The 26013-nt window shown below is 36.5% G+C and overlaps 1 protein-coding gene across 1 annotated transcript; it reads left to right on the plus strand.

Moving 5' to 3' along the window:
- The first annotated feature begins 642 nt into the window (after positions 1 to 642).
- setdb1b (SET domain bifurcated histone lysine methyltransferase 1b) lies at positions 643 to 25999 on the plus strand. The gene is made up of 25 exons (XM_055164253.1): positions 643 to 773; positions 2543 to 2764; positions 3345 to 3511; positions 3589 to 3623; positions 5175 to 5280; positions 5590 to 5769; positions 6905 to 7106; positions 7623 to 7696; positions 8335 to 8525; positions 8858 to 8987; positions 9826 to 10030; positions 10525 to 10644; positions 11980 to 12256; positions 13554 to 13815; positions 15278 to 15368; positions 15443 to 15559; positions 17235 to 17404; positions 17847 to 18068; positions 18945 to 19109; positions 19500 to 19630; positions 20232 to 20251; positions 20353 to 20459; positions 21835 to 22076; positions 23394 to 23482; positions 25740 to 25999. The coding sequence occupies exons 1-25, from the start codon at positions 757 to 759 to the stop codon at positions 25855 to 25857; spliced, it is 3660 nt and encodes a 1219-aa protein (XP_055020228.1). The 5' UTR covers positions 643 to 756; the 3' UTR covers positions 25858 to 25999.
- The last annotated feature ends 14 nt before the right edge of the window (positions 26000 to 26013 follow it).

Genomic DNA, 26013 nt, shown 5'->3' on the forward strand with positions numbered 1-26013 from the left:
AAGAGCCATACATTCTGTGCTGGCAACAATTCCTGAGATCGAGGATTTAAAGCCGAAGCAAAGAGAATGTTTGGTGAATTTTATCAAGGGGAAAGGCGTTATTGCCCTTCTTCCTACGGGAAAAACTTAATATACCAGTTAGCCCCATTAGCGGCGCATTACATACATCACAACCAAATAGCAGCGATTGGTTAAGTTGGACAGTTTCCACGAAGTGAAACCAGCTGATGAATCAGGCTCCCATATGCTGGCCAGAGCACAGAAACTATGCAAATTCCAGGTTCAACTAAAAAATAGTGATACATTATATTAAAATTGCATTAAAAATAACTTGTATTTTGAGCAGTATTATTCATGCATACTCAAAGCATACAAATTTGGCATTTTATAAGTCCTAATTGGCTAAACGTCAGATGTCAATACCTGCCTTTACTTAGACAAACAAACAAACTGTATTTAACTTAACTTTATTTAACTTTACTTTACAGTTTTAGTGATATATTTCATGCCTCTTCTTAGATGCTTTTGTTATGATAACAACAACGGAATTTAGGCGCCCAATCAGGTGGCAAAGTTGTTGGAAGCTTGATTAAAGTGTAGTGGCACTCCAACCGGGCGGTGCTTAATGTTTTACGAGCAGAATTCTAATGTCGCCAAACACCGGCCATTCCAGATGCGTCGTACAGCAAACCCAGTGCCTGTATGTCCTGTTAGCATTAGCCGCTAGCTTTGTTGTCATATGTGGAAGCAGAAAGGATGGATGGCACCGAGGGGTGAGTGTTAAATGCTGTTTCCGCCTTTAATCGTAATATCTAAAGAGCATTTCTCACTGGCCATTTTGGAATAGCAAATCGGTCATTCATCCGTTTTGTTCTGCATTTACAGGAGCACATCAGATGCTGCAAACCCGGCATGATGCTAAAATAACGCTAACATGTTAGCCCTCATAACCAAACTCATGAATTATTTTCCTCACAGATTGACCTATTTGTGATTATTACCGATATATTTCATTGCGTGTTTGCCTTTTGCGTATAATGTTTGCAAAGATATAACATGACTCCATCTGTTCAAGAAAACCTCACACTGACAAAAGCACATCACATAAATGTACAAGGATTTTTATAAGTAATTTAAAAAGCAGATTATCTTATTAAAAATTAACATGTCAGATACTAGAAATAGCAGTCTGGATTTGTGTTATTTTGTAAACAGACCCAACCTCCGTGCATCTTTCAGCACTACCTTGCCCAAAATCCTACAGTCTATGCCCAAAACGAATAACGTAAGATTGAAGTAATGAACTAATAAAATAAGATACTTACTTGTGTGTTTGAGAAAACAAAACAGAACATTACAACATGAACAACATTACACCATTTGCAGATAAAAGCAATGCCAAAAGTGTATAAAATATTAAATATAAATAAGTAGTAGAAGTAGTAGTAGTAGTTGTAGTACTTGTTTATTCTGTCATTTTTCAGCACTACAAAACAAAACAAAATAAAACATAGACTACAATCCCATAGATCATGACTGAAAGGGTTTAGGCTGAAGTAAAAGGTACTTATAATGCCAAACCCTATTAAACAATGACAGAATTCCAAGAAAGAAAGAAAAACAGCACAAGGACTCCAACAATAAGGATTCACATAAGACTTTTTAACGTAGAATTTATATTAAAGTACAATTAATGACAATGTAATTGATTTATTACTTATTTATTTACTTGCTTAAATAGGTATAATAGGCTACAAAGTAAATAAGTAAGTTTTTATTTATATAGCGCTTTTCGCAGACATACAGTCCCTGACAAAAGTCTTGTCGCTTATCCATTTTGTAGAAACAAAAGCTCATAACCTGACTTTAAATTAATCGATTGGTTTTAGAAATGTCTAACGCTTTGGTCTCAGGGTGGATTTTAGGCATGTTGTCAGAGGTCAAGTTGCAGTTGATGTGAAGGTCTGGTGTGCTGGGGGTCTTTTTATACCCACCCACTAATTGATTGATCAGTAACTGATCACAGGTGAGGCTGTAATCTAGGATTGGGTGCATCATATGACAAGGCGACAAGACTTTTGTCTTGCCAAAATATGACCTTTCTGTGTTCATTAAATGATCAATCTTTCTTCAGTGAAGCAAATTTATTTTAGTATATTGAGCATAATTTGGGAGGGTTTTAGCTTTCATATGAGACATTTCTAAAACCAATCGATTAATTTAAAGTCAGGTTATAAGCTTTTCTTTCTACAAAATGGATAAGTGACAAGACTTTTGTCAGGGACTGTATGTCACAATGAAGCTTTACAGATCATTAATCATTCACTCCATATCTATATATACAAAGATGTCATTAAATCAGTGTATGGTTTAGTTGACAAAGTTAGAGTGACTATTTTTGGACTAAAACTGGACTGAAAAAAGGAATCTGAAAAATCTTGACTGAAAAACTAAACACTAAATTAAATAAAAATGATCACAGTTTAGATTACATTGCTCATTGTTAGTGTGTTTTTAAAATGATCTTCACCTTTTTCCCCAGTGACAGTCTGGAGGTGAGCATGGAGGTGGAGGGCTGGGACTCGAGTTTGGAGGAGGAGCTGGGCATTTCGCTGGTGGAGCTGAAGCAGTGGATCGACGAGGCAGTGGAGAAGAGTGAGATGGTGCAGAAGAAGAAAGCCGATCTGCACGAGCTTCAAGAATGGGTGGAGAAGAAAGAGAAGGAAAATGCAGTGGTTGAATCGCTGCTTAAAGATGCCAGTCAGTGAGTATTTTTCAAATATTTAGTACCTAATGCATTGTTTTTCTTTAGGACTATGGTGAAACTGGTGATATGTTATACCAGTTTATTGCATGTTTAAGTTTTTATTCTTCCCACTCCTTTTCGAGAAATGCACTTTTCTGTTGTTTACAGTGTATATGTATATGATTATTGTTTCTCTCATGGCCCAAACTCGAAATAAAAACAAATCAATTAATCAGTCAATTGTTCATTTTAATTAAGATTGGCGATTAAATATGACTTTAGAGTGATGTCATTATTTTTTTTTACTGTGAAACTTTGATGTCCTTAAAGGGTTCATCTAATTTACCCTAGTGATGTACATCAATGTTTCAGACCTGTCACAATAATGCATTTTGAAGTTCAATACATTTTTTAACATAATATATTGTTCAAATCTTATCATAAAATAAAAATTAAAAGTATCTGCGATAAATACTCACCCCCCAAAAAGCTTGTTCCATCCAACACTCCTTGAACAATAAATCAATATAGTAATTATCAGTACAGGCCTTGTATTTTGGCCAGTATCCCTTCATTTAGCAGTTTTATTCTGTTTTAGATCTTTACTTGAATGTGAGAAGTTGGTGAAGGAGACGTACGAACAGAATGGCCTGGTGTATGTGGAGAGCAGTTCAGAGGAGGAGGGTTTGGGAGGAGAGCCGCTGTCCTCTGAGGTCATTGAGATTGACGATGACGACGATGACGATGTTATTGCTGTGGGCTGTTGTAAGTCTCGTTTAAACCCATTTATTTATTCATTTTTATGACATTTATATTAATATTGTTGTGTGATTGTGTTGTAGTGGTTCCTCCCAAGTCACCTGCACTTACTTCACCGGTAAGACTTTAATGTGAATTTTTTCAACACTTTTAAAGGTTTACTGTGTAACTTTTCTAGTGGAGGGTCCCCTGCTTTTATCCATGGAGGTGTTATTGCCTTGTCTGGAAATATTCACGTTATGGCATAAAATTTATCTATCTCCTTGCAGACAAGCAGGTGATGCTCTGACTGAGAATGTGTTTTTGAACAATATGAACAAATATGTAGTAAATGCAAGCTAAAAAGTTTCCGTAATGCTACACTGGGGAATATGACAGGTATATCAATGACATCACCATGGAGACAAGCAGGTGGTCCACCCATCACCAATTGAACTTTTATTTTAAAAGTTGATACCCACCTGATAGAAACACAAAGAATTATGTGTTGTGTGGGTCTTGGTTCTGTATAGTTTAGCCTTTATAGTAAATTCAGACATACAGTGGGGCAAAAAATATTTAGTCAGCCACCAATTGTGCAAGTTCTTCTACTTGAAAAGATGAGAGAGGCCTGTAATTTTCATCATATTGTAGGTACAAGAGACAGAATGGGGGGAAAGAATCCAGAAAATCAAACTGTAGGATTTTTAATGAATTAATTGGTAAATTCCTTAATTCCTTAATTATTTGGTCTCTTAAGATGCTGCTCTGTCCTCCACTCGTTCCCTCTATTAGCGTACCTGTTTGAACTGGTTCTCAGTATAAAAGACACCTGTCCACAGCCTCAAACAGTCACACTCCAAACTCCACTAACACTAAGACCAAAGAGCTGTCAAAGGGCATCAGAAACTAAACTGTAGACCTGCACCAGGCTGGGAAGACTGAATCTGCAATTGGTGAGCAGCTTGGTGTGAAGAAATCAACTGTGAAACATCATGCTTTGGGGCTGTTTTTCTGCAAAGGGACCAGGACGACTGATCCGCGTAAAGGAATGAATGGAACCATGTATCGTGAGATTTTGATTGAAAACCTTCTTCCATCAGCAAGGGCATTGAAGATGAAACTTGGCTGGGTCTTTCAGCATGACAATGATCCCAAACACACCACCCGGGCAACGAAGAAGTGTCATCGTAAGAAGCATTTCAAGGTCCTGGAGTGGCCTAGCCAGTCGTCAGATCTCAACCCCATAGAAAATCTTTGGAGGGAGTTGAAAGTCCATGTTGCACAGTGACAGCCCCAAAACATCATTGCTCTAGAGGAGATCTGCATGGAGGAATGGGCCAAAATACCAGCAACAGTGTGTGAAAACCTTGGGAAGACTTACAGAAGACATTTGACCTCTGCCATTGCCAGCAAAGGATATGTAACAAAGTGTTGAACTTTTTTTATTGCCCAAATACTTTCCACCATAATTTGCAAATAAAGTCTTTAAAAATCAGACAATGTGATTTTCTGGATTTTTTTTTTCATTTTGTCATAGTTGAGGTGTACCTATGATGAAAATTACAGGCTTCTCTCATCTTTTTAACTTGCACAATTGGCGGCTGTCTAAATACTTTTTTGGCCCACTATAATCACCAGAACACTAACAAATTTCTTTAATTGCATGTGTTTTCTTTTCCGTTGACAGATGAAAGATACCTCAGCAGCTCTGCAGAAAACTTCTCAACAAGTTCAGGAGTTAGTACAGTTTGTCAGCAAGTCAGCTTTAGGACCTCCCCCGGGCAGGCAGTCAGGTAAGGAAAAATCTGTCTTTTATATATTAACTTATATTTTACAGATTTGATCAGTAAGTACTTTGGTACATTTATGGCCTTATTCCACTCATATTTATTTTTATCCCATTTTTTTTTCTTTACTCCAAACCAAAAATGACAAGAAATTGTATCTTGTAGCTTATTCTTGAACTATTATTCTAAACTATTTGTTCATTCTGAATTCAGACTTTCTTCATGCTTCATTTAGGTTAATTAGGTGTATTATTTTAAAATATTACCTTTTTTTGTGTGACAACTGATTTTCCATATTATAATGCTTTTCTTCAGGCCAGGTTCACCCTCAGGCGCCTCCAGTGATCGTGTCCCAGATCTCGTCTCAGTCGGTGCCGCAGCCAAACCACTCAAACATCAAAGAGTACGAGCTCAAAGTGGGGATGGTTGTGCTGGGGAAGAAACGCACCAAGATCTGGCACAACGGGACCCTCGTCGCCATACAGCCGTCGGGAGGTATGTGAGACATTTGTTAAAGGGGCTGTACCCACCGTATTTTTCAAACTATTAAGTCGCACCAGCCAAAAATCCATAATGAAGAAGAAAAAAACATATATAAGTTGCACCGGACTATAAGTTGCACTTTTTGGGGGAAATTTAGACCAGGAACCGCCATTTCATCTTGAAAGTTAAGTTATAGTAATAACAATAGAACAGAGAACAACAGGCTGGTAACGTCACATATTAACAGTTATTCAGATAACTATAGAATAAACAACAGAACAGAACAAGTTTACCAAACTCTCCATCTCACTCCAAATCACTAAATCTACTAAATTCTTCATCCTTGGTGTCACATCTGAGCAACACTGTAACCTCCGGAGGTAAAGGGAGCGCCACTTCCTCTTCCGTGTAGCTGTCGTTAGACTCAGTTCCAGTTAGAATTATTTTGGCCTTTCTGAATCCCGACAGGATGGTTTCGGTGTCACTGAATTCCAGGCTTTGTCGATCCATCCAGTGACTTCCAGGAAAGTTGCATGGTGTACCCTCCCTGTTGTCCCAAGTTTCTCGCTCACTCCAAAATTTATTTCTGCTGCTCGATTACCCTTTTCTGCTGCATATTTCGCTACGTGCAGCTTGTAATCTGCAAAATATGATTTTCTTTTTCAGGGCATTTGTGTTCAGGCTTCTCAGTCGTCTTTATAAGTTTGTTTAAATTTTTAATTTTCAGTGGTACAGAAGTAATGGTGCGATCGACTGACATGATACAGACAGGACAGTGGCTCTGTCTGCAGGAGACATGCGCAGTAGAGTGAAGTGACAGTGGTACAGGAGTAATAGCAGCCGATGCTGACACACAAGTCTAGAGCCTCTCATTGCTGTCAATGTGAAAATATTTATATACAAGTCACACCGTAGTATAAGTCGCAGGACCAACCCAAACTATGAAAAAAGTATGACTTATACTTCGAAAAATACTGTACTTTACAATAACTGTGAAAAAGTAGGAAGTAAGACTGGTGCACTGTTGGCATACAAGCTGCAAAATGTTTTTTAAATAAAGAAATGTATTAATCCAGTATGTAACCTTAAAATATTCATTTTAAATGCCATAAAAAATATTCCTCTTTTTTTACATTTTCTCTCTTAGTGGATGGTGTTGAAAAGTTTAAAGTGAAGTTTGATAAAGGCAAAAGTCTTCTCTCTGGAAATCACATCGCTTTCACCTTCAACCCGATCCTGGAAAACCTCTATGTCGGAGCTCGTGTTGTGGCCAAGTACAAGGACGGGAACTCGGAGTGGCTTTATGCTGGCATCGTCGCTGAAATGCCCAGTACCAAGAATCGTATGCGGTAACTACACATGCTATATTACACTTTATTTACATATGTGATTTTTTTTTTTGTAGTTTAAACATTCTGCCTGTATTTTGAGCTGTAGAGAGGAGAACAGAGACATGGAGCTGAGAGAAAGTGAGGGAGGAGAGGAGGAGGAGGAGGAGGAGGAGGAGGAGGAGGAGGAGGAGAGCACCCAGAAAGACTTGTATATTTGTGGAGCAATCAGGCTCTTTGTTGTTCCAGTTCATGACACAAACCAATGAAAGGGAGTCCCAGTCTGAAAGAGAGTCTTTTTTTTAATGACACAGGCATTGGAAATAAATGGAACTGACAGCATTAAACTCTGAACCTTAAATAACAAAAATAATCATTTAGGCTTATATATATTGAGTTTCACTTGAATTTAATAGGCTAGTGTATAACCTCTTTAAGCTGCAGGGGGACATGGGTTTATTTGTTATTCTCTCAGGAGGCACCAGAAAATGTTTGAGAAGCTTTGCCTTACACAGTTGTTTTAATCCTGTTTTGTAGATTCCTGATATTCTTTGATGACGGTTATGCTTCATACGTAGGATTGCGAGATCTCTTTCCAGTGTGTCGACCATGTAAGTGACAACTATACAGCGCTCCAATTAATTATTATGGTGACTAATCAGCTGTTGTTTTTGTAGGTTATTTTTGTTTTTTGATTAGTCAAACAATTATGATGATGATTATTATTTTTTATGCAATCTCTAAATAATGACAAAGGAAATGCAACTGGACAAAAGTTCAAACGTCTTCCGAAAAGGAGAAATTCAGTGTCCACCAGCATTTTGACCAGAACTGAAGAAGCAGTTTGGATGAACTGCGACACGTTTTTGGCCAAATAAACTTTGTCCAGTTAACAAATAGAATTTTTCCTTTTGTCCTGGGTTCTACCTGGACTACTGACAGATTTTACACCCAAGTTTCTAAATAAATTACTACCTCCTAACAAAGAATATTAAGTGAAATCACAAAATAAACCTGACTTTTCCACAGCACTTTATAGTTAATGCGGCCACCCGTTCCTCACTTTTACCAACCCCACCTTGCCTAACCAATTTTCTGAGTGAAACACTGAGCTGTCTTAGTAATTAACATTGTACAGTCTATAATATCAATGACTTGCCACTCTTCATTGCCGCCCTATTATTAAAGATTTTCTGGCTTTGAGGATAATAGAAAAACTCTTTTTGACTCTTTTAACCTGTCTTAATAGTGAACCGCACATGGGAGGACATTGAGGACGCTTCATGCCGAGACTTCATTGAGGAGTACATCACTGCGTATCCCAGCAGGCCCATGGTGCTTCTGAAAGTGGGACAGATCATTAAAACTGAATGGGAGGGCACCTGGTGGAAGAGCAGGGTCGAGGAGGTGGAGGGAAGCTTGGTTAAAATCTTATTCTTGGTAAGTCACGGTACAATTAATTTTAAAACGCAGTTAAGATCTTTTTTAAGCCACATTTTTTCATAATTTTGACCTTTTTAGGTTTTAATTTTTACTCCCTAAATCATGTTTAAAGTGTCAGAAAAATTTGTTTTTTCTTGTGTGTAAAGTGTACCAAACTTTGGGTGTCATCAATATGCTGCAATATGGAACTCTCTAAAATAGAACGCTTCCTGTAATTTTCAACATATGATTAACTTTTCTTCGGAAATTTCTTCTTGGTTGGTAACAGGTATTTTCCCACCAAATCAAGTCAAATTTTGAGATTCTACATTTTGTACTTTGATTGACAGGATGATAAAAGGAGTGAGTGGATCTACAGAGGCTCCACACGTTTGGAACCGATGTTTAATCTGAGAATGACCACGGCCAACACACAAGAGAAGAAGCTGGCTGGACTGCAGAGGTCTCGCCCCAACATGGGTAACAAACCACAAATCATTAATATGTTTAATATAATATTCCAGCTGTATTTTTTCTTACTCAAAGTTTATTGAAATCACTGAAAACTTCTACATCAATGTGCAGTTTTTAATGTTTTAATGGTGCCAAAAAACTTAAAGTAATATCTTTAGAAAAGCCTTTAAATGTTCTTTAAAGGTAATGAGTGTAGCATTTCCTCTTATTAGCTATTCCCCATCTAGGCCTTTGTCTATTTGAATAAAAAAAAAAAAGAGAACCAAAACAAAAACACACATACTTCAATTGTGAAGCATTCAGTACCACTGCCATTTGATAATCATAAACTGTTCACTCTTGCATTGTTTTGAAATGATAGAAAGTAATATGTAATAGCTCTCTAAATATCTGTCTGTATTTTTCACGCACTCACATGTATTTTTTATTTGTCTTATTTAATGTATTTATTTTGTTACTGTAATTTCCAGACTTTAAGCTGCTGCACTGTTGTCAGAGCACTAAAACAGTTTATCACAGTGCAGACATGCAGATAAGTCGTGACTCGAGTCAGACTCGACTTTGGTACTTTGGTTTAAAGATTTGAAATGACTTGAAGCTCAAAGCAGACAACTTGGACTTGACTTGGACTTACGAGTCAGTGACTCGAGACTCGATTTGAACTTGCCTGTATTTGACTTGGACTTGAGGTCAAAGACTTGAGACTTACTTGAGACTTGTAAAATGACGACTTGGTCCCATGTCTGTCACAGTGTAATAAAATAAGTTCTGATGTTTCAAGTCATACAATTTCAGAAGATTACAACTGTTACTAATAACTTTAAATCTTGTCTGTCCTCTGCAGGTGCATTGAGGACTAAGGGCCCTGTGGTTCAGTACACCAGTGAGGGTGCAGTGGGAGCCTCTCCGGTCAAAGCTCCGCAGCCCACATTAAACCCGCCCTCACAAACCCAGATGCCCTCCCTTCCTGCGCTTATCACGCCTCCACAACTAATAACTCAAACCTCTCCACAAAAGAGCCCTCAGCCTGCACAACCTCCGCGTGTCGAGTAAGTTTATTAAAAAATCATTTAACATTAAGTATGATTAAAAAAAAAACAGCTGTACTTCCCTTTTGCACAGAAATAATGTATGTTAAAATAGCACTTTGCTTTTATCATTAACTAAACAGTTTGCCAGTAAATTTTTAAAAGTTATGAACATTTGTTATCATTGAAATCATGATAAATTTAATGTACTGTCCAAGAGAATGTAGAGAATTCATTTTCAAAAAGCAACTAAGCAACTTCTGACCCATTTGACAAAGCAAAACATTTCCAGATTTCCATATTTCCAAAAAATAAAGAGCCAGACACAGGGGCACGAAAAAATGGGTTGTGTTATCAAAAAAGTGTGCCGTGATTCAAAAAAGGTTGAAAAATGCTACTCTAGATGGACAATGATCAGCCTTATTGTCATTTTTATAAACATTTTTGTCATTGATTGGCGCAAAAATTGCCCAGAATGAAAATGTAACTAGTTTGTATCTGTCTTGTTTTTTAAGTTCGAAGCATCAAATGGCAAAGAAAAGCACGTCTCCGTTTGTCCCCGGGGTTGGAGGCACTCATGCTTCTAAAGTTTTGCAGTCAATGTCTCTATCCAGCCCTCCCAGCAGCCTCTCAGGGTAAGTCCAATAAGAGTATAAGTTAAGCTCAGCTCATAGCTATTGGAACGTTGTGATAATTGTCAATAAAAAATGGGTTATAGAAAAATTATCTTGGAAAATAAATGGGGTGTCATCATCATCTGCAATGAAAAATGTCAAGGAAAGCTTCAAAATCGCATGAAAAAATAATAACCTGAAGAGTAATCTTTCAAAGAGAATATAAGATCTCTCTGCACCTTTGTGGTTCATTTTACAGTCCAGACATTTTTTTTAAATCCTCACTCATGAAATATTACCTGGTGTTTGCGATGAGGATAATGTCGAAAAAAATTTAAACTTTTATACATTTTAATATATACATTATTAAGTTATAAAGTTATTGCACTTGATTTTTACTCTTGAAAATGTGAAAAACAAGCTACCGTATTTTTCGGACAGCAAGTCGCTCCAGAGTATAAGTCACACCAGCCAAAAAATGCATAATGAAGAAGAAAAAAACATATAAGTCGCACTTTCTGGGGGGAATTTATTTTATAAAAGCAGAGACCAGGAACCGACATTTGAGCTTGAAAGGCAAGTTTAGTAATAACAATAGAACAGAGAACAACAGGCTGTTAAAGTAACATATGAACAAGTTTACCAAACTCTCTATCTCACTCCAAATCACTAAATCCAAATAGAGTCAACTCCGTGACCTCCGAAGGTAAATGGAGCGCCATTTTCTCTTCTGCGTAGCTGTTGTCAGATTCAGCATCATTTCCAGTTAGAATAATTTTGTCCTTTCTGAATCCCGACAGGATGGTTTCGGTTGTTTTTATGTTTGTTTACATTTTAAATGGTCAGTGATACAGACAGGACAGTGGCTCTCTCTATTTCTTCTGCAGCCGACATGTGCAGTAGAGAGCGAAGTGACATGAGTAGAGGATTACACAAGCCTAGAGCGCCCTCTCATGGCTGTCAGTGTGAAAATTTTAACATATAATTCGCACCTCAGTATAAGTCTCAGGACCATCCAAACCTTGAAAAAAAAGTGCAACTTGTAGTCTGAAAAATACAGTTATTTCTCGCTTACCTTATCCATTCCGAGCATCCTAATTATTTGCTGCAATGAGTTTATCAGCGCCTTTTCACAACTAGCATGTTAATGTGCACTTCCTGATTATCTGACAATAACAATAAAATGTTTCATAATTAAATGTAGACGATACACAGTGGACATATTTTGACCTCAAGAGCTGTTTAGATAATACATTTGTACTGGGGCAACACAAATTTTGCTCAAATACATGGGGAAAAAGTGGTAAGGCTTTTATTGATTCACATTATTAAACTTTTATTTTACCTTATCCACAGGTCAAGATTGTTAAGTCCTCCGTCTACGTTCCAGCGCCCTCAGCCCATCCTGCCCTCCTCTCCTCCCATGAGCCACGCAGTCACCACCATCCCGCAGCAGCCCTCCTACCGCGCCCCCACAGATCGCATCTTCTATTTTGCACACACCTGTCAATTATCCTGCCTCAATCGGGTCAGACCCACAAAACTGGACTTTTACAGAGGAAAGAACCCCCTCCTCGTACCTCTGCTGTACGATTTTAGACGTATGACTGGGCGCCGTAAAGTTAATAGAAAGGTATGTCTCCTGATATCTAAGTCTAAATAGTCCTAATAGGGGTATCGAATAGGGGTATCAAAAGCTAAATAATAAATGATACATGAGTTTTGAAAACATCATTGTTGTATTACAGCAATGTTTCCAAACTTTTTTTCTGGGGACCCATATTTTAAAAGTCACAAACCTTTGCAACCCAAGTTAATAGACATTATTCATAAATCACAAAATAAAGGTGGATTTAACTATTATTGAACATTAATAAGGAGATTTTTATTGTTGAGTGACAGTGTCTCTCTGAACAATTACTCAAGTTTTAAACAATGAAAAACACTAATTGAACCAGCAATAAAAAGCATCCACAAGTCGCCTATTTGGACATTAAATGGAGTCCATTTCTTTTTCCTTTCAACATTCAACTGGACCATCAATGCTGGAACAAAATAGTAAATAAAATAATTAGAAATTACACAAAACATGTCTTAACATTTCAGCATTTCTAATAAGATAGGTGAGCCTGTCTGCATTTTTATAGTTCCAGTTCCAGTCCGGGGTGCAGGAGGAGAGCGCAGCAGCAAATCAGGCGTAAAGACAGAACTGTAGATTGCAGACCTACATGCAGATTGTGACAAGGCGACCCAAAGCAAAACTTGCAAGCCACCTGAGGGTCGCAACCCAGGCTTTGGGAAACATGCATTATAGCACTATTAACGATAAATGGTAATGAGGGCAACATAATCGCCACTACTAGTATATTTAAAGAAACATATTTTCAGACTGGAACCTCCTAAAATAACCGTACCTGGGACCCCCAATGCATAATGAAATGAACACCTGAAATGAGTGGCAAAACTTTTAAAATGGGGTAATTGTTTTTACTTGGGTAGGTTATTGTGTTGTTGGACATAATATTACTATCTCATACTGTAATTTCAATTTATTTTATTTTAAAATTATATCTTCAGGTCATCTTCTGTTCCCTTCTGTAGAAAATAGTTATTAGAAAGAAATGTTGCAGGTATTTCTCAACAGACTAAACAATCAGGGATAAAAACATGCTTTTAAACTGCTTTTATATTAATTATTAGTTCAATAAATATGTTAACTCTTTGTCATCCAAACTGTATTTCTCAAGTAATTTGCCAAACGTATTGCACAATATTGAAATTTTGTGAGCTGTAAAATATTCTAAAATGTAAACATAGTGTTTTGATTTAGTAGCTTGTGATATGAAAAAAATATCACCAAACTAATCAATCAGTCCAGCTATATGCTATATAATATTGTGACTTTCTCTAAATCCGTCTTCTTTCCTCAGATGTCGTTCCATGTTATTTATAAAGCTCCGTGTGGGTTGTGTCTGAGGACCATGGCAGAGATCGAGAAGTACCTTTTCCTGACATCGTGTGACTTCATCTTTCTGGAGATGTTTTGTTTGGACCCGTATGTTCTGGTGGACAGGCCGTTCCACCCTCAGAGACCCTTTTATTACATCCCTGACATTACCCGAGGCAAAGAGGACGTGCCGCTGTCCTGTGTCAACGAGATCGACTCCACGCCTCCTCCTAAAGTCGCATACAGTAAGACAAACTATACAAGGAAGTATGATGTTCACTGTGATTTATTTGAATCTAAAAATGTGTACTGTGTCCATAAAGGTAATGAAAATACTTGAAAGTTTATGACAATCGGTATCTATCGACTAGTTTTCCTGTTCATTTTATTTTCCTTCTAACTCTTAATGTAGACTTTTTTGGACCATGTAAAAAGAAAACCTTTTTTTTTTATTAGTAGTTCTTTATGTAGTTATTTTGCAGCTCTACATAGACTACAACAAAATGGTTTAGGCTAGACTTACTGTAAATGTGAGTCAAAATCTAAATTAAAACAACAAAAGTGTATGCATAATTCATTCATTCCAGAGCTCTGTATATTTCAAAACATAATGCTTTATACTCTTTCACTCTTATACTCTTTTTTTTTTTTTAGGCTTTTATTTTTATTAAGGTTTCTACAGACTTTTTTTTAAATCATCACTCACATTGTTTTCACATTATACTACCCCCTATAACAGAAATATAATCACTTTTTTAGGTTAGGTTGCTTTATTCGTACCCGTAGGTAAATTTGTTTTGCAGATTTGAAAGGCAGATCCCACATTTCACATTTCATTCATCCACATTATGTATGATAAACATGTATAAAAACACAGTTACAAATAAAGTGTTACATTGCTCTAGTGCGGAATGGTTTGTTCCATAAACAATTAGTTAAATTCATCCATCGTGCTTGGCTAAAATCACAAATATTAAATATATTAAAAGACACGATTTTTCCAAGACAAACTTACTCAAATTCATAGATAAATGGATTACAATTTATTCATTAGCATGATTTTTTTCTTAGTTCTTATCTTCGACTTTTTTTAAAGATGCCAGTTTTTATTAAATTTTTTTCTTTCCATTAATGGTTGTACAAAGTAATGCTAATGTTAACGGAGGCACAAAAGTTATCGTTTATGATCATATCAAAATAAAAGGTAATTTTAATGTGTAAATCTTCTCTTGATTTCATGGAAGTAAATGCATAATGGTGAGGTTATATTCTGGTCTTGTTTGGTGGAGGAAACCAATCATGGAAAAACAGGGTTTACCAACATAGTATTTTGTTAATAAATTAACTCCCTGACCATATTTAAATATTTTTCAGAGTAAAATGGTAAGTACGTGTCCTGTTGTATTAGATGGTTACAATCAAAATATCATCAGTTCATAAGCTGAATTAAAGATCTTGTGTTTTGCTAAATGTGTATATTTATTTATTTATTTTTAAGTTGTCCAGGTATATTTTTCTTTTGCACATTTGAACTCTTGATCTAATTTTATGGGGATGTCATTTTCTGAAGAGATATTTGGTTTCACTCGCAAGACAATTCTTTGCTTAAAATAAATTCATTATGATAAAATGTTGTGCCATATCATTTGCTGAATATTTTGTCTTTTTACATTTAACATTACATTTTTTTTTTTTTTTTTTTTTTAGGTAAAGAGAGAATTCCTGAAGACGGTGTCTCTATTAATACCAGTTCAGAGTTCCTGGTTGGATGTGACTGTACTGATGGATGTCAAGACAAGTTAATACCTTACTCTTACGTCTTTACACTGTTCATTTTCTCCATTCTGATTTTTTTTTCTTTTGTTTTTATAGATCCAAATGTTCCTGTCACCAGCTCACCCTGCAGGCGACGGCGTGTACTCCAGGGGCACAGATCAATCAAAACGCAGGATATTTGCACAAAAGACTTGAAGAATGTTTGCCCACTGGGTAAGATATTACTGGGCTGAGAATCACAATCATGCAAGTTACATTGGAGTAAAATTTACTACCAGTTAAAAGTTTGGACCCACCCTCTCATTCAGTGTTTTGTTTCTCTTCTTTTACTTTGTACATTTATCTTTTACATCTATGCATACAGAAAACATCAAATATATGAAGTAAGATAGCAAAGAGAAAAGCAAAGAGTGACTAATTTGAGGATTTGAATGTAAAATATAAAAAAAATGTAATTTAACTTTTTCACTCTTTCTTTTCTACATAAATCCATATATCTTACATCATATATTTGATGTCGTCTGTGTGTAATATAAAAAAAAAAACTTATATGAGAGGGTGTGTCCAAACTTTTGACTGGTAGTGTATGTCTCAAATAAAAGCTCATGTTAAGCGCCATCTACTCAAATTTTAAAAAGATTTTCTCAATAATTATACAGTTTGTGAGTTTCAGAACCACAATGCCAAAAGTGCATTTAACTATAGAATTATTCTGTCCTCCTAAATTGGTTTTATTTATCAGTTTTTATACATGTAATTTATGGGTAGAGGTGGGGACTTGCAAGTCGTGACCTGGACTCGAGTCAGACTTGAGTCACTATTTTTAGGACTTGAGACTTGACTTGATAAAATGGAGTAAGACTTGGGACTCGACTTGGACTTGAGGTCTGTGACTTGAGAAGACTTGAGAAGCACTTTTAAATCTGAATTATTTCTATTCTGACGAGAATTATTCACACTAAGATCTTGTCAAGACATTTAAACATTTAAAAACTAAATATTATCTAAATTAATTACTACAACTCTTACATACGCTATAAACACTCATATATAAATATACTATGACTTTTTAAAGTACAATTTATCTTAGAAGTCAAATAAATTGCAGAAATCTAAGCGATATTTGGTACTTTGGTTTAAAGACTTGAAATGACTTGAAGCTCAAAGCAGACGACTTGGACTTGACTTGGACTTATGGGCCAGTGACTCAGGACTCGATTTGGACTTGCCTGTATTTGACTTGGGACTTGACTTGGACTTTTGGGCCAGTGACTCAGGACTCGACTTGGACTTGCCTGTATTTGACTTGGGACTTGATTTGGACTTGAGGTCAAAGACTTGAGACTTACTTGAGACTTTCAAAATGACGACTTGGTCCCATGTCTGTTTTTGGGTAAGTAGTTGCTGTATTTTAGATGTTTTTGGGCTGAAAATCAATATTATTTTATACATTTGGGGGCAAATGAATTTGTAAGCTTATTTTGAATGCTATCATTTGAAATTGTGAAGTATTTTCACAATAATTATAAAGTAAGAAAAAAGACAAAGCCTATGATTAGTTTCAGAACCATAATATCAAAAGTGCATTTAACTTCTATAGAATTAATCTGTCCTAAAATGGATTTATTAACAAGTTTTAGGAGTTATAATTTTTACTTGTGGGTAAGTAAATGCTGTATTTTTGTTTTAGTGATTGACAGTGAGAAGTACTTTCCCTCTCCTATAAAAGGTGTATGTTTAAATAGCTTTTTACAGCACTTGTCACTTAGAGCTTTTTTAATTCTCACCCTTCTGTTACAATGACATTATCATCACTTTCCATTATGTTGAAGCATAACAAAAACCTGAAAAACATGTTCATCAAACTGTTGTCTTTGTTTTTCCTCAGAATTTATGAGTGTAATAAGATGTGCAAGTGTTCGCATCAAATGTGCACGAACAGACTGGTGCAGCACGGCCTTCAAGTCCGTCTGCAGCTTTTCAAAACACAGAACAAAGGCTGGGGCATCCGCTGCCTGGACGATGTGGCAAAAGGCTCATTTGTTTGTATTTATGCAGGTAAGAAGTAAAAACATTTTGCACAACAATTTTTAGATTGTCATTGATGGATCATGATTTTATGTTGGATTAGTTTTAATAAGAAAAATAAAATCTGTATTAACAAGACAAAGACAAAACTGGATTAATTGCAAACTGGTCTTAGTCTCACTTCAGCTGTACCTGACAACCCAAAGAGATGAATTCTGAATGGATAATTGAAGTAATGCAAAATGTAAACATAAACAACATTGTTAATAAGTCATTTTCACAATTATTAACTGTAAAATCAATATAAATTTGAACATAATTCGTTCTGAAGATGGAGAAAATATAAGAAACAACATACTTCTTAATATACAGGATTTAAATAGCATTTTAGAACATTATGTTATTGACAGCTGTGTTAAAACTGTTTATTCATTCCGAGTGACCAGTTCCTTGATCTCTTTTCTGCTCAAAGGAAAAATATTGACAGATGATTTTGCGGACAAAGAGGGTTTGGAGATGGGGGACGAGTACTTTGCTAATCTGGATCACATCGAGAGTGTGGAAAACTTCAAAGAGGGATATGAAAGCGAGGCTCACTGCTCCGACAGTGAAGGCAGCGGCGTGGACGTGTCCCGAATGAAATCCCAGCCCTCTGCTGTGACATCCAACCCGGCGGGACGATCTTCACAGAAAGGTACAACTTCACTGACAACTCTGGACTAAAATGTGACGCAACCCAAAATTAAAGCTGGACCAGGCCTAGAACAGAACCAAACAAGATCTAATTAAGCACCAGATTTAATCAAATAATGCCTAATTCAAAAACGATCCACATTAACATTGGAACTAAAATGTGACTTTACCCAAAACTAAACCAGAGCTGGATCAGTACTAGAGCAGGGCCAAACAAGATCTACATCAGGACTACACTAGATTTAGGCAAATGTTTTAGTTTTAAGGCTGCCTCACACTACAGGAGAATTTGCACAATTTAGGCAGCGATTTGTTTCTCCCTGAGTTCGAGGAGATGTGACCTGACTTTGTGTCTTTGTGTGTGAGTTTGAAGCCACTGCGCTCCTCGTGTGTGTGTGTGTGCGCTCCTTGTGTGTGTGGTGTCTCTGAACCGCTCTTTCAGATCATAACCACCAAACCATCAGCAACACTACAGCAACAAATAAACAATAAAACAGAGTGTCAGGAGTAGATGGTAGGACAGACACAGAGGCGCACGACAGAATCAATGAAATCCATAATTTTAACCAGAAAATATATATTTTAAAATTTTAACTGTGATAAATTGTATTGCATTCTTTGCTTCATGGGACATGTTTATGGTCTGAGTTGGGGCTCTTGGATTTAAAAGTGCAGCTTTAAGCCAACAAATAAATATCATATTTTAGTCCTTAATTTAGTTGCCAAAAATGTATGCAATTTTAGTCATAGTTTTGTTACTTTTTACTTTGTCTTAAAGATTCAATCAGTGAAGTCGACCCGATGAACCCAGACTCCAGCCCTCGTGTCTTTTGCTCTATTTGTTCCATTTGTTCCATTTGTTCCATTTGTTTTCCAGGTAAAGGATCGAGCTCGTCTGGAGACAGCAGCGACGGGAACGACAAGGAGTCAAAGAGCGACGACGAGAGCGACAGTTCAGACGATACGTTTGTGAAAGAAAACTACTTCAACTCAAGCTCAGTGTGGAGGAGCTACACCACCCGCCAGGCTAAAGGCAAGGAGGGTAAGACTCGATCGAATCTGTTGTTTAGATGGGTTTTGTATTATATCATTCTTTTTGTCTAATACCTACATGATTTCTTGCATGGCTTCATTTTGTCATTGTTTAAATTTTTATATATTTTTTTACTATTAATATTTATTGTCATATGACACATGGCATTACCAAAACAAATTCCTAGTTCATGAAGTTTGTTCAATGACAATGACTTTTTCTGATTCTTATAATTGCAGTCATTAATGTCAAAGATTAAGCTAGTAGTTTTTGCTTATAACCATTATATATAGAATAATAATAATGATAAAAACTTTCTCTTGATTCTTGAATTCTTGATTCTGAGACACTGTACTCACAATCAACTATTGCTGAACTTCTGCTGTGTTGATATTTCAGGGAGTCAGGACAGTAAAGATGAGATGAGCACAAAAAAACCCAAAGGAGCAGAGAACAAACCCCCAGCGATGCCCGAGGAGACGGGGAAGAGCAAAGTGGCCTCATGGCTCACCAGCCAAGGTCTTAAGAAGGTAACAGAACTGTACAATGCCAATATAATGTGGAAATAGGAGCAAATTATTCTAAATGCTTTTATGTAGATTTATTTTACAGTAAATAAAACAAAAATAAATCTCATGTATTTACCGGAAACCCAAGTATTAAAAATTTAGCTTTACTCGTAGGTATATGTGTTATATTTTTATATTTATATTTGAAAGTATTGTAGCATTTTATTTTTTATTTCAGAAAATTTGTTCCTAGCATTAGTTTTTGTCTTAAATTAACCATACATTTTTATGAGCAGGTTTGGTTATATGTAGATGCCAGTAATTTCCTGTTTAAAGTGTTTTAGAATAAATATTTATGAATATTCTTTGTAAATTTCTGTTGGAAGATTCAGCACTTACTTGTCTTCTTGAAGATGCTATTGCTTTACCTGAAATGTTTCACAGTCTGGCATTAAAATACTCTACCTTGCATTTATTATTTGTTTAATAACATCTTCATGGAGACAAGGAGGTGGTACTCTGCCAGAAAAGTTACATAGTGTGCCTTTAAAGCTGTTGGATCTGTATGTGCAGTTTCTGGTGTTAATTTAAATGTAATCTTTTTTATTTGTTTCTCCTGCAGGATTCTGGAGACGGCAAAAGGTGTGTTACATTATTGTGTTACATTATTGTTAAACCGTGATAAAGAAAATATCTAATTGTTGTGATTGTTGTCTGAGTTGTAACGCTTTTGTTTCATGCAGTGAAGTGAAACCTGAAGCAAAAAAGCAGGATGTCATGACTCTGTCGGACAGTGACGATGTTCAGACCATCAGCTCCGGGTCAGATGAAAAAGAGAAAGAGAAAATCAGTGAGTGTAATTACCGCCGCCAAGGAGGTTATGTTTTTGCCTGCGTTTGTCTGTTTGTTTGTTTGTCTGTTTGTTTGTTTGTTTGTTTGTTTGTTTGTCTGTTAGCAACATAACTCAAAAAGTTATGGACCGATTTTGATGAAATTTTCAGGATTTGTTGGAAATGTGAAAAGGAAGAACTGATTTCATTTTGGGGGTGATCCAGAAGAAATCCTGGATTCTGGATCACTTTGAAATTTTAGTTAACATTGTGGTAAATGGGGCCAAAAATTTTGTTTCTCAATATCTCGGTTAATTATTGACCAAACCCCATGAAATTTGACTCAGGGATGGACAATGGGATCCTCTTTCATATTCCAAATTGAAAGATATGAGACAAATATTTATTGAAAACACAATTAATATGAGGGGGACTGTAGTCCTTGGCGGAGGTCTGCGCTCTCTGAGTGCTTTTCTAGTTTAAATTAGTTTTACTTTGTTACTTTTTTTGGCATTGACGTAATTTTTTTTACTTAAGTAACAATAAAATGTTTCAAATAAGGGCCACTTGTGCCATAATAGTCTTGATACAAATGTGAAGGACACACTGTTCATTATTTGTGATTTGTGATACTCGCCTTTTCACTTTGGTTAGATTCCAATTGATTCCAATGCAGTTAATCGACTAAACTGGCACTGGCAAAAGCTCACAAAAACCACTACTACATAAGTGAAAAGACAGATTAAAGGGGGGATATTCTGCAGTCGACGTTTTTGCCGTTTTCTACCATGTTAAAATGTTCCCTCATCAAAAACACAGGAACATGTGTTAACAATTAATACCCCATAAAATTTCAATATCTCCTCTTTAAACTGTCCAGTCACTCCGAAACCAGCTCACTCACTTCATGCTTTCTTCTTTCTGTTCTTGTACATTTAAATCTGTACAATATTATTAAAATGGCAGCAGCATGAGCACTAGCAAGACTTATTGAACTTGCATTTTTACATTTTTATCCTATTCTGTCACTTCTACAAAGTACTTTTCACATTTTTGCAAACGTTGGAATACTTCCGAATTATGGATTAAAGAAAATTGGTGGGTCAATGCTTAAAGTGATACCTGGCAGATTGGACATAATGAGTCAACTAATACAAAATTTGTCCGATTACCATTGACAAATGAATCAGCTGGATGTCTAAAGAACTTAAAGCCCTGGTATCTGAAACGCTACAGATGTAAAAGTTCTATGAATCGATGTGTACTGGTGTGGCTGTGTGATATTGGCCAAGTGATTTATGAAGTACTTAGCATTGATCCACACATCCCTATTATTCATTAGTGTCAAGTATCAGCCTTTGAATAACTCTTCTTTTTGTTGTTGTTATTGTTCAGCTGTGACCAAGAAGCAGGTTGCTGTCAAATCCACCAGAGGCATCGCCCTGAAGACGAGTCACGGGATGATGGTGAAGAGCGGCGCGGGCGGGGCAGAGGCGGCGGGGGGTCAGGGAGGAAAACAACAAACAGCAGGGGGCAAAGACAGCGGACCCCGAAATACACGCTCTTTCTTTGACGGAGAGGAGTCCTGTTATATCATCGACGCCAAGCTGGAAGGCAATCTCGGGCGTTACCTCAATGTAAGTCACATGCTGTTTTATCTTTGTTGTATTATAATATTCACTGAACGATATTAAAACACTGTGTAACTTTATGGTTGGATGTTTGTCACCTACTTGTCGTCATGGAGATGTTATTGCTCTGCCTGGGAGTTACACAATATGACATAAAATTTTTTGCAATCAAAGTGGAATATGCAGGAATATATACAGGAATATGCTTGTACCAGATTGGACTTGTAACTTGTAAACTTCATTTGTTTAAAATACTGTGGATCATTCCAGTCAAAGCAATAATATCTCCATGGGGACAAACAAGTATCTGACCCTTCACCAGAAAAGCTGTAAATGTAAATGTTCGATAGATGGATTGATTGATAGATTGACAATTAGTTTATTCTATATAAATCCGTGTATCATTCGTTCATTCGGTTTTCAAAATAAAACCAAAAATAAGAAAATGAAAAAAACAAACAAACAACTATTTTCTTCATTATTTGTCTCCAAAGCCAAAATGAAAAAAATGGATAATGATTTTTTTCAGTTTTCGATTTTGTGTTTAAATTTATAATGGAAAAAACGGGTAACAACCTTTTCATGTTCTTGTGACTTAAACTACGATGCCGGACTGAACCAGGACTAAAACAGGACTAAAACAGGTCTAAACCAGGACTGAACCAGGACTTATCCCAGGACTAAACCAGGTCTGAACCAGGACTGATACCAGGACTGATCCCGGACTGAAAACAGGTCTGAACCAGGTCTGAACCAGGTCTGAACCAGGATTAAAACTGGACTAAAACAGGACTAAAACAGGTCTAAACCAGGACTAAAACAGGTCTGAACCAGGACTGAGTGATGGGATGGGCCTGGAGGTGCGCTTGCGTAAACTGTCGGGTGATCAGGACTGAGACTGGGACTGAGACCAGGTCTGAGACCAAGTCTGAGACCGGTTTAGTCCTGGTTCAGTTCTGATATAGACCTGGTATAGACCTGGTTTAGACCTGGTTTAGACCTGGTTTAGTCCTGGTTTAGTCCTGTTTAAGTCCTGTTTAAGTCCTGGTTCAGTCCGTATGCAGCGCAAAAGTCCGGCATCGCAGTTTAAGTCACGTAAACAGGAAATGGCCATTATCTGTTTTTTCCATTATTCATTTAAACACTAAATCGAAAACTGAAAAAACGAATCATTATCCATTTTTTCAATTAAAGAAAATAGCTGTTTTTTTGTTTTCTTATTTCTGGTTTCATTCTGAAAAATGAATGAACGAATGATACACGTATTTATATAGACTGTATCTAATTCCACCTGTCACTCTTCTCTTTTTTTTGTGTTTATAGCACAGCTGCAGTCCAAACCTTTTTGTCCAGAATGTGTTTGTGGACACACACGACCTGCGCTTTCCCTGGGTGGCATTCTTCGCCAGCAAGTGAGTGACAGCTCGATTCAGCTTCAGCACTGCAAATGGATTTTAGATGACGTCACCATTTTAGACCAGGCCCTGCAAAATAACCATGTGAAAAACCCTGTCCTCCTTCCCCCTCCCTCCCAGAGAAATATTAGTGATGTTAGTGGTGTTCACATTCTAGTATTTGACATCATAATCTCATATCCATATCCAAAACAGATATCTACAAACGTTTAACCTTAATCGTTATTTGCTTGGGGATGGATCCACAATCCTGCAATGTTAATCTCATGTCTTAAAGTCCTTTCATCAACATCCTCTGGTGCTGAGTGATGGCACCACTTTCTGAAGCCATTGTGAAGAAACAATTCCACCTTACTTCATACGTGGTGACAGAGAAGACGTTGAACTTTGTGCCAACTTTAGTTTCATGAGGATAGAGCCAGTAATTACAAATATATTAACCATATAGTGTCATGATTTATTTTGGGAAGCTCGTTGAAACCTGCAGTGTGTAATTGAGATGGGTCGGGCAAATAGAATAGTTATGATGTAGTTACATAAATATAACGTGAAATTATGTTGTTTTCTAATAATAAAGCTGACCTCATATTTATTTATTGATTCCATGGTCAACCTCGCCCCAGAATGCTTATGCTGCATCAGTAATTTTCCCTGACTCCTCTCTGTCTTGCATAATCTGAAACTCACTCTCCCGCATTTCCAAATTTAGCCTCTGGGGGGCACTGACTCGTTTTAAATTCCCAAACCACCTTTTTATTTATTTATAACATTTTATCTACTTTTATTTTACATTTATATATAGTTCTTACATTGTTTTTCAAGCTCTCACAGTTTAATTTTCTTTACTTAATGACCTGTGAAGTTATGTTTGAGAGTTTTCAGTCTCGATAAAGAATTGTTTTTAAGTGGGTTGACTGTACAGGTTGAAGATATATAGATAAAAATGGATAATATTGCAATTGTTGTTTTGGAGATATGTCAAATTACAATATCGAGTATAATTAAAACTATTAAGATTAACCTAAAAATGACACAGAAACATCTATATGTCTAATCTAAGATGCACAACAAGTGCAAAAATTTATATTCCTGTCCTTTTGTGATTCATTCTATGGTTCATTTACATTTTTGCAATAATTTAACCTCAACCAACACATTTACAGACACATTTTGGCACATTCCTGGTAGATAGTTGAAATATTGTCTAAACATTGTCACAGAGATAATGTGATAGATATTGGGATGTTATTTTTTTGTCAGTATCGCCCACTCCTTGATGGGTTCTTCTCATCCAAAAGCATTTCGTTGCATTGCAGTGGCTGCGGTTACATGTACGCTCAAAATGGGATTATAATGAGATTTGTTGCATTATGATACTATAAAAAGCTCAGGGTTAAAAGCCCATATTGTGCTCTTTTCTGATCTATTTTATAATGTTGTATCCTCATCAAAAACAGACCTGGAGTTGTGTTTTGTTTCATCCACGCCCTGCATATGCATATTTAGGCAAGAGTTTTTTTCTCAAACAAAAAACACTCCACTTTGTGATGTCATGTGGTAATACAGGAAGTGCTCCTCTGTGTTTTTAAACTCCATGCACCTTCACTAGATGATTTCAGACCTGGATTTTCCCATCTCTACTCTGCCCATCTCTCTACTCTAAGGCAGTGTTTCCCAAAGACTGAGTCGTGACCTTCAGGTGGGTCACCTTGTCACGATCTGCAATATAAAGGGCTACATTTAATGTCCAAATAGGCGATTTATGGATCCTTTTATTGTTGGTTCAATTAATATTTTTTATTGTTTAAAACTTGAGTAATACTAATTGTTCAGAGACACACGATCACTCAGTCAACAATTAAATATCCTCATTAATTTTTAATAATGGTCAAATCCATCTTTATTTTGTGATTTACGAATAATGTCTATTGACTTGGATCGCGAAGGTTTACGACTTTTAAAATATGGCTCCCCAGAAAAAAAGTTGGGGAAACACTGCTCTAAGGTATCTGTTAACTTGAACACTACCACTACATGACATCATCAGGTGGAACCTTATGATACCATTTTGAGTTTTGGAGATGTAGACAGACTAATAATAAAGGATTACTCAGACATGAATGAAACAAAGCACAACTCTGGGTATGTTTTTAATGCGGTAACAACATTTTAACATGGCTTAAAGCTCATAAGAGTCAAATTTGTGTAATATAGGACATTTAGGATCTAAATTTATCTATGATTTGTTTTGCAGGCGTATCCGAGCAGGCACTGAGCTGACGTGGGACTATAACTACGAGGTAGGCAGTGTTGAGGGCAAAGTGCTGCTGTGCTGTTGTGGATCTACAGAGTGCAGAGGGAGACTACTGTAACCAGCTCTAACTATAGGAAGCTCTTTGATTATATTGTATGAGTTTTAGTACATTTATGTTGACCTTATTTTATACAAAGCGGTTTTGTCATGTGTCTTTTAATGTTTTTTTCATTTCTCCTGAATAAAGATATTTCATTGAACCCTTTGTGATCTG

This window comes from Boleophthalmus pectinirostris, unplaced genomic scaffold (genome assembly GCF_026225935.1).
Source record: "Boleophthalmus pectinirostris isolate CB_2022bp ecotype Guang Dong unplaced genomic scaffold, ASM2622593v1 HiC_scaffold_6, whole genome shotgun sequence".
NCBI lineage: Eukaryota > Metazoa > Chordata > Actinopteri > Gobiiformes > Gobiidae > Boleophthalmus > Boleophthalmus pectinirostris.

Bases quoted from the DNA above. Each gene is read 5' to 3' on its own strand.
- setdb1b (XM_055164253.1), top strand. The intron at 3,624-5,174 runs GTAAGACTTTAA...TTCCGTTGACAG, and splicing joins CACCTGCACTTACTTCACCG to ATGAAAGATACCTCAGCAGC. The intron at 5,770-6,904 runs GTATGTGAGACA...TTTCTCTCTTAG, and splicing joins CGCCATACAGCCGTCGGGAG to TGGATGGTGTTGAAAAGTTT.